The 14,528-nt window shown below is 34.2% G+C and overlaps 1 protein-coding gene across 6 annotated transcripts in view; it reads right to left on the bottom strand.

The window, feature by feature from the left end:
* Positions 1-5,624: 5,624 nt before the first annotated feature.
* The window catches only part of GRM8 (glutamate metabotropic receptor 8), a 315,303-nt gene continuing 306,399 nt past the window's right edge, over positions 5,625-14,528 (bottom strand). For 5 of the 6 annotated variants that reach the window (XM_036400679.2, XM_036400680.2, XM_036400683.2 and 2 more), the window contains 2 exons: positions 11,280-11,526; positions 5,625-6,199 (listed from right to left, as the gene is read on the bottom strand). In XM_036400679.2, the coding sequence (XP_036256572.1) occupies positions 6,150-6,199; positions 11,280-11,526 (297 nt within the window). In that variant the 3' untranslated portion in view covers positions 5,625-6,149. Of the gene's footprint in view, positions 6,200-11,230; positions 11,527-14,528 lie in introns of all 6 variants that reach the window. The other variant, XM_036400684.2, reaches the window with a different exon arrangement.

Raw genomic sequence — 14,528 nt, 5'->3', positions numbered from 1 at the left:
TGGAAGATCTCACAGGAAATGATAACCTCTATATCAAAATGATTGCAACTCCTTCTGTATTTTCAGGTAAGTGTATGAACCATAGAAATGAAGAAATAAATAACATATTTATTTCAGAAGTGTTTAGCACTTGTGATGAAAAACTATGTGGAGCTTGGACAGAATATATGGATACAGTTATATTTACTACTCTGTATCCTCCCAGAATTATGCACCTAGTAGAACTGGATTTCTGATTTGAAAAGAGTAGACAAGTAATATTGAGGTACTCTTTACAGCCCGTAATATGTGAGATGTAAAAAAATTGATAGCTAAATAAAAGTATTGATAGGTTCATCTCTGATTTACTATTTTAATTATTTAATTTTTACTCTTCTTGTAACAGGCAAGTTCTCAAAAAATCTTATGCCTCTCCAACATTCATTTTCACTCCCTCTTTTTTTTTATTTTATTAAAATGCCTTCCAGAAAATACCATTCTAATCCAGTTGATAAGATTTTCTAAGAGAACAGCCACTGAGGAAGACTTCCATCTGCAGCCTATGGAAACTGTCTTTAGATGTGGATGCTTATTCTGTTCCTCAAAAGAAAGAAATCAGTTGTCTGGAGTTGTATACCTTCTTCAAGCAGTTTTCACCCCCTTATTCCTCATATTGCTCCTTTTCTTGACATTTATTTACTCTATTGATATGTCTTCTTCCATAATACCAAAGGCAATACTTGAAAAAAAACTCTAATTTGAATAAAATAAAACTACTAGAAGCTGTATTGGAGAAAGATTTTGACCAGTCATAAATCAAACCATATCTGTTGAAAAGTTCATCAAACTCTCAGGCAAGATTAGGAAAAATAAAACTTGTAAGTTAAATAAATATAGTTTATTTTATTAAAGGTAATACTTGTTCAATATTGGTGTGATAGTGATCACAAAGACAGTAAAAACACTGCAGCCAATTTGGGGAGTACAGTAGGCTTCTAGAAACAGAGCAAATGATGTATCAGGTAAACAGGAAGCAAAAAAGGCTTTCAAACTACCACTGTATATAGCACTTTTTAATAACATCAATCTTGCAGAATTTTTTTCAGAATAATGTTTAACTTTGGCTTGTCACTTATTCAAAGAACATCAAAGACACCTGTGCATGAAGCAGGATGTGATACCAGCCATGCAATTTATATTTTCCTTCCTCTGAGAGGAGGAGGAAGTTAGTGCACTTGCAGTGTTCAACATATTGGTGACCTGGAAATTTAAAAGTGAAGTAAAAAAAAAAAAAAATCAATTTTACAGAGAAATTTTCCCTTTATTTTTGAAAATGTCATCTGGTTCCTTCTCAGACTAGGTCATGATGGACCAGGAAATCTCCAAAGTTTTTCTGAAATCCTGGCACTGAATTAGTCATTGACAAAAGAAAATGAGCTAATTCATTGGTGGAAAGACAGGTGCTGTCTTATTTGTGATGTTGCAACTTTTGATCACAGCTTACACCTTGTGAAAAAAATGTTAACATACTTGTATTTGCAGGTCTTTGAAGAAGTTTTGCCTATTCCTTGGGCACCATCATAATATTTGCTTGAATTTTAAAGAAAAATGAGTCTGTTTCATTATTTACTACCTTCTCCAACATGAACTCTGATGGCTTCCATTCATTATTTTGTCAAGTTTTCTCACTGCAGTTTTGTGGATGAAAGATGAACACCCACTCTGGGATGGAGTGTGCCCTTTACAGAGGTCAGTGTCTGGAGCTGGTACAGTCCTGCAACACTTTTCAGTACTTTGACTCTGTCACTGTTCTTTTTTTCTTTCATTTCCATACTCCTCTGCATGTCATATTACTCCACTTCTTCCAGGAGACAAGGTATTTGTACAATACAAAAGGTATTTGTACAATACAAACAAGAGCTTGTCATTAAGGACACTGTGCATCTTACTGTACTTCCAGCATTGTTTCAGCATTTGGGACAATGCTGTTTTCTCTTCCCTGCTGCTGTACCACATAAAATAATAAGTTCCTGGTATTTAATGACCTGCTGTCACACTATAATGTCAAATGAAAAAAAAAAAAATTGTTCTCCATTATTTTAGTATTTCAATGTGACAGAGGAATTTACAGTTATCAAAATATATGAAATGTGCAAAGACTTCTACAGTAACCTTTTAAGACAACCTGAAAATCTTCATAAGAATCTGCTGAAACAAGCTAAGCACACTCCTCATTTGTAGTTCATTTACTGATAAAACTTTTAATATATTCATTGGTAAGTTTTCCAATTTCCTTTAAGTTATTGTAACCAAAATGTTTCCAGATGAATTTGTCTTTCATGTCAGCCAGCTTATTTTCATCGCACAGATGCAGCAGAATTTTTCCACCAAAACATGTTTCAGTTCTCATGATCTTACTAGTAAATTTAAGGTAAGAAAGAAGCTAAATTTTAAGCTAAGTAGGAGGCAATATAATATACATATATTCAGAGTATAGGATGCAGTCCACAGATAAGATCTGTTCCCTTTTGTATTTGCTGTAACCTATTAATAACAATAATTTACTTGCCAGGAAGCAGAATAAGTATTAGTGATATACATACTTTACTCTCCTATTAGCTACTGAAATTTCAGGAGAAAGTCTGAAAGAAATGACTTCTTGCTGAGAAAAAGACCTTTTCCCATTTGGACTGCAAGAGGTAATAATCCACAGCAAATGAAACACGCATGTAAAATGGTGTTTTCTGGATGCAAACAATTGCAGTATCACAAGAGCTGAAGATGCCATTACATTAGATACTATCAAAACTGGGAAAAGTAATGTATCTCTCTTCTGACATTGAATTTTGCTCTTCAAAATTCAACCAGAACATGTAATTTCCTGTTATGCCACATGGCACATAAGTTAATTGAAAGCGTAACAAGCTATCATTTTATTTCATGGCTGATGTGAAGGTGAAATATACTGGATCATTTATGCACATTTTCAAAACAAAGCCTTCTGCTCCCTACACAATTTTATGTCTTCTGACTTCACATTCTGCCTTGAAGTAGATGCATAAATTAATAAGTTGTCTTCCAATAAAATAGATTTACAAACTGTATCTCTTAGTAATGCTTCACCTTATTTTTTCTTGTTTAGTAATAAAAATTATCTATTAATTGGAAGAGATGTAATGTTATTAGTTAAAAACCCTTTTCTGGAAATTTTTATTTGAGCCTTTCTGGAAAAGGAAATTTTAGATGCCGTGGGTCATTACTCTTTCTATAGAACAGTTAAAGTATTGTCTGTTCTGTTGGATTCCTGGTTCATTGACCTGATACATAGAGTCATTCAGATCTCATTGTATCTATCTTGCAGTCACAAAATAACATTAAGGACTCGTTTCTGCTGTCAGTAAAAATAAGTTGTGCGCCCTGATGGAGTTGCTTCAGCATAATCACACACAAATTATCAGTAATAGCAATTGAATAGCCTGCTTCTCCATGAGCAGAACTAAACCCTAACTTTGTAGAAAAAAAACCATTTTATAATTATAGATGGAAAAAATTACTATACCTATGCCAAAGTTTAGTTATTAAACTTCAAGATCTCAGCTACTGAATGACTGTGCAATCTGAGTGATGGTTATGTGCAGTTTTCTGTGCATTTTCTCAAACTGCACATAACCACCCTATTGAAGGAAAACCTGTAGACCAGTGCTGTTCTGTTATTCATATTGTGTGCTCATTTATCTGTTTATTTACATTAATGCCAGTGGGACTTAGAGCCTTAATATCCTCCATGTTTCAGAGAGAATTACACAGAAATGTACACACTAATTTACACTCCATTTTCAACCTACTATTTAACCAAAAGAAAATGTATAGTTGATCCTTGCAAATCTGTTCACAATAACATTTTCTTCAGACTACTGTGAAGCTGGAAGATATTTATATATCATATACTAATCTTTATGTATATGTAACATATGTTTATGTGTATACGAAATGTGCTTTAAAGGCAGTTCCCATGTACTGCTTTTTCAAATGCATAGGGTTATGCTTAAGTTAATAGGTATAGATATTTCAAAGTATCTGAAACTTTTTTTATTGTGTATTGAAAATTAAACTTTTCAAAGACTTCTTGAAAAGAAACTGTCAAAATATTGCTTTTCAGATAAAACAGATTTTCTTTCTCTTTTAGCAAACCCATCCTAGGCATGAAAATCTTTCTTGTCAAAAATTGATCTAATCAATCTATTTCCACAAGAAAACTTCAATTTTATGAGATATTGGCTAACAAAATAGAACTAAAACTGTTTTATTATTTTTTGCAGGTTTCACTGCATTATCTGCATCATCTACACGTGTTTAAGTAAGCATGTTAGTTTATAGTTTTTGCTTTGATGTGCTTGTGGCATAGTCACTAGAGGAAGTTTCACACAAAATATCGCTCATACCAAGCCCACAATGCCATATAAACCAAAGCAATCATCAGATAATTCTTCAGATGTGCAATTTCTGGGGAAAACTATGTTTTATCAAATACTTTGAAAATGGACACTCATTGTCATACAATTGCCAGATACACTGAGGTTTAAATACTGGCATTTTAATAGAAAGAGATTCAGTTTCAGATACTTCAACTTTCATTCATGTAATTGAGGACTCACCACAGCTCCCTTAAGATATGTTATAAAAATACATCTGCTGTGAGGATAAAATCACAAGGAGCCATCCAGGCTAAGTCAGGAGACATAACATTTAATAATGAGCTGCATGTGAGGACCCATTGACTTGATGAACGGTAGGTAAATTGTATGGAGCAAAAAAGTCTTACAGAACATCCATCACAGGTGCAGTAACACAGGGGACAGTCACTATCTGTATTTTTTTAATTATTTGGAGGGGTTCATTAACACAATAGATATAAATGTGATTTCCTCTTTCTCTTTGCATAGTTGTTTCTAACCTCACACAATGACGGGAATTAGAAGATGTGAAGAAGATTAGATTGTAGATTGGCATTTATTTCTTTGATTTGTAAGTTTTATAAGGCAATAGTACATATATTCACTAGGCTACTGCTTTCCAAATTCTCCATTGATTTCTCTTCTGTTATTTCAAAGTCACCTTTATTGAGATATGCATCTGCTACATTCTCCTGTCAGAGACAGGATACTAGGCTGAATAGACTTTCAGCTTAATCCAGTCTAGCTGTCATAAAGTCTTACAGACTGTAAGTTCCAGAAATGAAAAGGATCAAAATTATTAGTGGAGACTCAAAAATATAATACAATCATACAAAATAATTACTATCAGGACTCCTTTACTTTACAAACATATAAAATGAACTTACTTTGAGGGTAAGAAGAGGGGAAAAAATCCTTCCATTAGAAAATATAGTCAAAGCTTTGAACAAATAAATTCACACACTGCAGAGTACGCACACACACACGCATGCAGGCAGGCATGCACGTATGTACACACACAGGTGCACACATACACGCACACACACACACATGCTTAGAGTTTACACTGCATTCTTCTGATGCCATGATTATTATTTTATTTGTACACCCACCTTTACTGCACATTCTAAACAAACAATAGACAACAGTGCAAGGACTTTTTTTGCTTAAAACTGCAACAAAACAAGTCTCAACATTTGCAAAACATTCCTTTATTATTAGAAATAAATTATTTTGTATAAAAATTAGCATGCATTGACCATTGCATTTATTTTAGCATAACCCAGGACTTAATTCAGTCAGCCGTCACAAGAAACAAACTCATCTTCTTTTACGAGTTGAACAATGTAGGACAGGAAAGGAAATTGTCACAATCACAAAAAAGTACTTACAAATATAACATCAGACATGATTTATTTCAAAGCATTTTTTTCACAAGCTAACATTTGTTTTCCTTTTGTGATTTGCTTCCATTTGTGATTTGCTTCCTTTTGTGAGTGAACAGTTCAGAAGCTTGACACTCTATGTTATAAAACTGGACTTTTCCTTCCCCTGTCTCTTTTTGCCTTTTGCTTTTGTTTAATTCTTGTTCTTTAGGAGACTGGCTATTGATTTGAATGTAGACTACTGATATTTTCAAGACTGAATTCTGGTGGTGGTAAAGTCTATGTTTGCAAGATCCAGTCCTGCAGATCTTCCAGTGAATTTCATCCCTGCTCAGTTTGCCTGATTGCTGTAACTGACATAAGTTGTCTTGGTAGAGGAGGCTGTAAATCAAAAGAAAAAGAAACAAACCAAAAACAAACAACAACAACAACAACCAAAAAAACAAAAAAAAAAAACAAAACAAAAAAAACAAACAAAAAAAAAAAACAAACAAAAAAAAACAAAGTTCAGGATTTTTAGAAGCAAGAGAGGAGAAAAAAAATCATATTTAGCATTTGAATTCAGACAAAGTCCTGCTATATTTTCAAACAATATGGTCCATGTCCATGGAATAAAGAATGTTGAAGGATGTATGTAAGCAGTATATAAACTGGATCTCAATTTCTGTGTTCATGACAATTTATTTTTTCTAAGATTTGGAAAGCAGATGTCAATAGAAAGGAAAAATGATGAGTGGTTTCAGCATACACACAACAGAATTTCAACGCCTGGTATTATTTTGTCTGAATTCCATATTAAAATGTTTTACTTTAGAGACTGGATTTTTCTTTCTCTTCTACTGTTTGAAGACAACATTGCAGTCAGTGGTGGTTTGCCCATCCAAAATCAGACTTCTGCTCCTTGAAAGGAGCAAAGCCTAACCCTTTCCAAATTAGAGAAACTGAGCAGATAGTCCCTACAGAACATATTATCTGGAGAAAATTATGGTCTCCTTATGTTGATGGTAAGCTGATCATGTATGTCTTCTTTTGATCAAAGCTGATACTCCTTGTTCAGAAAGAGGCAATATATTGAGAGAATTAAACAGCTCCACTATTGCAAAACTGAACAACTAGGAATTTTAAGAAAGTTTGTTTCAGGTTCTAGCCCTTACATCCTTGCTATTAAGAAATATAAAAAAATATGCTATAAAAATATGACTCAAGTCATATCACTCAAGGTTAATTAATGGTTGGAGGAGAAAAGTGATTACATTAGGTCTCATAGTTAGTTCTCTAATTTTAAATCAGTTGGGTACGTGGAAAATCAGGCTGATAGGCGACTGAGTCTCTTATTTCTCTATAATAAGGTCTATGTTACGCTGCATAAAGAGGAATTTGGCTTTCTAAATATGTTTTATATTTCGTCTGCTACAGACATGTTCTGCTTATGATAGTGAAGATTGCAGCCAACAAGATGAAAATAACAGGATGGCAAAAAAAGTTTCCTGGTCTAGAGATTCAAATTTATTATTCAAATTCTATTTCCATACCTTTCTTCAATTTGTTTCTTTTTTCTATATAGAGTCTGGTGAGAACAGCTGAGATAGATAGGAAAAGCATTCTTCATGCAAACTCCTAAATTCAGCCCAACAGTCTGATGATTTGTGAAGAACAGACTACAGAAACTGGGCAATGACAGTTTCTCTCTTCTGTATCGTAGATTAAACTAAATAAAGGATCACTAAAATGGATGCAAATTAATAGTGGTTAGTATAACTAAGTTTACTACTTGTTTTTTGTCATGTTTTCTTAGATTTGCTGAGCAATTTAAATCTAATACTGCATCTGCCATTTTTTAAGACACAACAGAACCAGACTATTTAATTCACATGTTACTATAATCCTTTTTCCTAATAATATATTTATAAGCATGAATAATCAAACAAAAGCCTCAAAATGTAATTTTTCTTACTTTCACTTGCACAGGTAGTTCCAGTACTTTGTGTCTAGAAAAAGCTAATTCATGAAAGGACTGCTTTTGGCACACAAAGCAAGTCTTTCTCTTAGCTGATCACAATATTAGAGCACCAACATGAAATAGCTTTATTTGCATGTATTGGGAAACTTGAAGCAAGTATAGCCTAATTTACATCTTTCACATCTTTCAAATGGGATGTACTGCTCCCATCTGAACTCTCTCATGCTCCCACAGCTGGATTTCTGAGAGGATTCTATTTTTTCTTTTGGCCTGCTGAGTTCCTACTCAAAATAATGCAGGACTGATGAAATGGCACCAGGATCTTCAAGCATAGAAGGATTTTTTCTCCCAGTTAATAAATAACAGATAAATGCTCATCTGCAAACTCTGCACACTTGGGAACAAAAGGATAGAAAGATCAGAGCTTATTTTTTTCTCTTTCCCTGAAAGTAGGGTCAGATACATAATCAAGTTAAGTTAGATTACCACATTGTCCTGTATGAGTTGAGTTCTGTGATAAGTTTACATGTGCATGTTTTTAGCCCACAGCAATGTAACATAATCAGATTTATCACAACTCAGTAAGCTAAATTATGTGAGGACATTTGCAAGAATACAATACAAAATACAAAAATACTAGCTAACACACCTCACCTGATATAATTTGTTAAATTACTGTAACTTTGTTGAGTATCTGAGAATTAAACAGTTTTGATAGAATTAATCTAGAGTTGATTAAGAAACCAAAATTATCCAGTTGAGTTCTGAGTGTTATTACTTAAAAAAATTATAACACAGGTATTTAATGTAGACAGTGGTTTGAAATATATTAAAACTAACCTCATCTCCAAAGAGTGTTTGTGGTTTTTTACTTTATAAATATTGAATGTGTCTTTTTAGCTCTGTGGAATAAGTCTTGAGTTCATGTTTGGGGACCTGAAAGCTTCAGCAGCTGGTGTCCTGCTTTTTAAGACTGTTAGCATTTCACAATAATAACGTGAACCACATTTGGCAAGCCTAGATGGCCAGAAAAAGTAATGGACTTGTCTCAAAATATTTCTGAGAATAAACACTCTTTTATAGCTCCAGTTGCTACTTTGCTGTTGAAACAAAAAAAGAAGAAAATAAAAGAGCAATGTAGAATGATTATTATGATCTGACCTATATTCATTTAATGTACTTGTCATTGCCTTCTGTAACAACACCTGGATGGTTTTTTTTTGTCCCTTTCCCCAGAAACAATTTATTTTTCACTGAATATGGACCTATTCCCACAAATAAACCCATGAACATATTCGTGTGGAAGACAACATAGAATAATGGGTGTTAGATGGAACAGGACAAACTAGATAGAGCAGAGTTGTCTCTGGATGGAAAGCAAAAGGGATTACATGACTATCTCATCCTGTTTCTCACCTAGTTATGAGCACTGCTATCATTTCTAGTGTTTGTGCTTGGTAAAGGGGGGAAACAATTACTGCTCACTTCTGGTATACTAGAAGTAGACTGATATTTTGCAATCAGTTTCATATGCTATCACTGAAAAGAAAGATCTATCTCACATGGAGTTACTGCAAGAAGAAATTTTGTGGTGCTGAAAAGTTGTTACAAGTGACACAGGTGAAAAGGACTTATGCTGCATTGTGCACTTAAAATTCACAGGAACTTTCAAATGCTTTGACAATAACTATTTCAGGGAAGAGAGAAACCCATCTTAAGGCCTAGAACTCAATTACATAGGGAGAGCTTTCTGGAGTGCAGATGACTTGACTGAATTTTTGCCTATGAAGCATTATGATGGATGAAAACCTTGTCAGGACATACTCCTAGTGAGCTCAGAATTATATAGGTGTGTTACTGTTAAAGTCATGTTTAGAGCACAGTAAATAAGCATTACCCTGCAGTATTGGACTATTTGAGAAGCAGACTTGCTTCCAGTAGCATCTGTTTCTATGAATTATGCATAGTCATAGTTTAAGAAATATCACTCACAGCATTTCTTAATTAGGTACAGTAGATAAACATCAGATATCCAAGACTTTCTTATTAACACTCTTTCTCACCCCACTGTGAAAACCCTGCTTTATCCTCTCCTTGGAAGTTTATAATTTTTCACACTCAGCAAAATCCATGTCTCTTTTCCTTTTTTCTTCTGAGTTTTCTGAAGAGTTGCAAAATTACCGAGTCTTTCATATTTCCAATTCTATTATTTGATCCGCAAATAATTTCTATGCCTTTCTGTTTGTCCTTTGTTACATGTCTCAATCTGAAGCTCTATAAGCCCATAGCTCACTCTAGCAGTTTTACACATTTTGAAGGGTCATGAGTTTTTCCAGTGAAACAGTTTGCACCCAGTATCCTCCATGCATCAGCAAGCATAGTATGCTATAGTATGGTAGAGTTATGGACTGCTTTTATATAGTCTTCAATCTGGCAAACTGATAGATTTCAGTAGGGGGTTCATTTTTCAGAAATAAGTACAATAGTTGAATGCAAACTTGGTACTGCCTTGTCTCAATGTGCTTAACCAATACAGTACTACTTAAACACCAATATCATCCAAAAGCAATAAAAATTAAAAATAAAATATGTTGTTTGCAGTAAAATGACTGATATGCTTAGCTGCCACAGCTGCTGCCCATCTAATGTGACATTGTTTTCTCAGAAGAAAACAATTCTCAATTTCTCTGCACTGGGTATAAGGTCTTTGCTCATAGTTGATTATTATATTTATTAGGAAGTCCAGTTTATAAAATGGTATGTCATGTGGTGGAATGGGAGCTATAACTTCTGTTTTCTCCTGTACCACAGCAAATTTGAGATGTAGCAAGATTCAAGAACTTTCCTGACATGGGAAAGAATTTTTTTCCCATTAAAAATCTATGATATATCAGAACATATTTTAATTAAGCTTCACACAAATTATCATGATTTTGTACCAGGATGAGTGAGACCAGAACAAAAACCAGGATGGGAAGGATTATGCTGGGAAGTGTTACTCATGAATTGTGATAAATGAACAATCCAACAAATATGAAGGTAGAAAGGTAAAAAGCATTATTTTCATTTCCATATCTGACTGCAAAATAAAAACAATGCTAGATGTTTTCATTGCAGTTTTCTTTTTAACAGCCTTTGAGTTTTGAATATACAATGATGACCATTAACACACCTCATGAACTGTCAGGACATACCACTGGCACAGCAATGTACAACACACCAAAATAGCACTAGCTAAAACAAACAATTTTTAAAAGATGTGGTGTTTCAAAATCTGCTTGTGCTTTTTTTTTACTAATAGCCTCCTGTGAAAATCAATTTCTTTGAAACAGCTCTAGACATTCCTGCATTCAGCAGTACATGAATTGTGACACATCTCTGGATTCATGCAGAACAAGCAACAAAAATAATTAAGTTTATTATTAAAAGAAAGTGCATTCTTGTGAACGTACATCTATTAAGATGTGCTGCCACTCTTGACCAAGTCTACAGATGACTTACTGTTGGTTTCAAGACTTTCACACAGTTCAGTCTTGACTTCTCCATTTGGTCTGTCGTTTCCTTTCTGTGACAGTTTGCTTTGCATTGTAGCAGCTGTCACCACAGCCTTGAAGCTCCTCTTCCGTTTTTGAACATTCTGCTCCGGATGAAAAATGATAATATAAACCTTGGGCATGTAGAGCATGCCCAGAGACACAGAAGCACTTAAACTCATGGAGATAGTCAGTGTTGTCGTCTGGATGTACATCTGGGGAAGAAAAGAAGCAATATAAAAAATCATTGTTGTATTGATTTAATTCAAGAAGGAAAACAAAGTAGCTATCTTAAAAGTATTAGGTGGAAAGAGAGCATCAAAAGGACCCTTGGCTTTGGTTGGTTTTAATTGTAGCTGAGTATGGCTCTTTCCTGTTGGATTCATAACCTTAAGAGTAGGTGGTAGAAACAACATAATATTCATGAAAATTATTCATTCTCATAAAAGTAACAAAGAATGGGCAGCAAACACATTTTTAGAAAAACAACCAGTATGTCTGGACAAGAAGACAGGAATGACAATAGAGTTAGGCTTGTGTCATCAATTTTAACAGACAGAAGCCTCTACACCAATATGCCACATGGTGATTCAACAGCGTGTGCAGCATGGCTCAACTGACAGCAGCATAATGCAGAATCTAATGGAATCTTTTATATAGTCTGTGAGTTTCAAGCTGGAAAAAAAAAAATGATTTTCCATAGCGATGCTTGAATATTCCTGATGGTGTTGGGGGGTAGATTTTTTTGTTTGTTTGCTTGTTTTCCATCCTATTTTTGAATTCTAATCACAATGCTCTGTTGGCACACAATAAAGTTATTAATATGTCATGGTCCTAACTAAGAAATCAGAAAATTGAGGAACCATGAAATTATCTCACAGAAGACCTCAGTTCTCTATAGATAGAAAGGAAAAATCTGGCATTTCAGAGCAAGTCTGTCTATTTTTTGTTATCACCTACAAAAAGAAAGCAATTCTGGTATTCCATAATACTATAAAAGAAAATGCCAATAAACACTCCATAAGAACAGCAGACAGAAATTTGTTTGATGAAGTATTTAGCTAATATATTACCAATACTAATTGTAGTTCTGCTCAACAGTTATTTTTTCTTAGGAAATTATTTTTATTAGCCATATTATGAACAAAAAATACTTTACAGTTCTGTGTTAAGTAGGAAATCTCTCAGTAATCCTTGTTATATTGAAAAAGATACTGAAGTAAAACATGCTTAGTGCCTTCACAGATGATTCAGTGATGTTGTCAGGCATGATTTTAAGCACTGGCCAACACTATCACATTAAACTGAAGATAAGGTGGTAAGTCTGTCTGCAATGTCAGCTTCAGATCATCATTTTTTATGAAGTGCCCTTGGGTGACTTGGCCCTTGGCAGAAAAGTAGAGATATAATAAACTGTTGTGCACTATTATAGCCAAACAATTTAATGTCTTTCAGCCTACAAAGTTTTTCCATTAGATACTTTCTCCTTAGGGATCACAAATAAACTGTGCTCTCTCATATAAAGCAATCTTAGGTAAGAAAAAAACATGGATTCTGAACGACCTCTGTGTATAATTGCACAGAAATGCAAATACTATGCCAAATACTACCATAAAAAGAAGCATAGCCCAATGTAGTCTTCAAGAAAACACTAAAAATTCCTGAATATCTGTAAAAAGCTCAACCCGCTTTCAGGGACAGCACCTAGCCTGAAAAGACAATCAGGACTGTCTGTTGTGCTGAGGAAAGGTACAGGAGTAACACCTTCCTTCATTTGAATCATACATCAATTCAGTACTTGAGGAAATAATATACTCTTTTCTCACACCAGTGAAATAATTCTATTCCTATCAATCTCCAAAATGACAGTGGTGTGCCTGAAAGCAGAGCTATATTGTGCATGAACATTTCTAATGAAAACATTACATGGTCACACTAATAAGGAAGTTTTTTCAGACTTCCATGGAAGGACCTCTGTGCAGATGCATGTTCACATGCAGACAGCACCAATGCACATGTTTGTTTCTCCCTGAACCAAATTGACTGATCTCCAAACAAACTGGTACAGCAGTGGCTTTTAGGGTTAAGCATTTAATTAAGTGGCATCCAAAAGCAAAAGTATTTTGGTTCCTAAACATGAATATATTTCCTGATAGGATGGGCAATACATTTTAAAAACTGCATTGTGTATGAAAGTTCCATTAAACATAAAAATTCTTTTTGAAGCCTTACCATTTTTTAAAATCCAAATTATGGCAGTTAAGTGCTACCTAAGCCTCACCCATGCATCCTGTAACAATGCCTGGCATTTAAATATATTTTGGGGTTTTTATTTCTTATCAAGTACTCAAGTTCTAAGACTTCTGTTTCTCTCATGGTTTACTGTAAGAGTGATATGATAAAAAGGATAAACCTCCAAATGTTATAGGATAAAATACGTGCATTACTTTATTAGTAACATTAAAAAATTTATACATGATAGTAGATCTCAATGATCTTTCTAGCAGTAAGAGGTGCCACAGTGCCAAGATCTTACTAAAGAGATTTCTCTTAGTGTGTCAATGTCAGCTTGAAGGTTTACATTCAACTAAGCTACATAAGTGAAACGACTCTGAATCTTATCATACACTGAAAAATTAAGATCCTGAAAATTAAGGTTTCAGCCCAGTTATTTTTCATTACATATAACATTACATTTAATCTATTTTCTGTGAACTTAACTGCTGACCAGCACAAGAGCCTCTTTTAAAAATCCATATCACAGTTAGTTTCATATTGCTGATTACAGTTCATATGCAATGGGGTTTATTTCTAATGATTTCTGTGTTCTTGAACCAGCCACTATAGTTATTGAAATATCAACACTAAGGTGAACTGGGAGTTTTCTGACAGGATAATTTTCAAAGAGTACTTATAGTTTTTAAAGCCTCAGACTCAGGGATCCTGTTTTTCATGGACCCCTCTTATTACTTACTCTTTAATGAAGCCAGTGAGAAAAGGATTTTGAGACACTTGCTCAATCTTGAGGGAAAGGCTTTGAACATATCCTTACACATACACATTGTGTGTATGCATACATCTATCTGATTTCATAAGCTAATGCAATTGCATTCTCAGCTGGAGGGTGAGTTGTCCATGACAGTCTGAGTCTGATTCCTTTTCCTACTGTAATCATAGAATAGTTTGGGTTGGAAGTTACTTTTAAAGGACCTCTAGA

Source organism: Molothrus ater, chromosome 5 (genome assembly GCF_012460135.2).
Source record: "Molothrus ater isolate BHLD 08-10-18 breed brown headed cowbird chromosome 5, BPBGC_Mater_1.1, whole genome shotgun sequence".
NCBI classification, from domain to species: domain Eukaryota; kingdom Metazoa; phylum Chordata; class Aves; order Passeriformes; family Icteridae; genus Molothrus; species Molothrus ater.
Note: the sequence above shows the minus strand (reverse complement) of the source record. Positions and strands in the feature narration are given on the sequence as shown.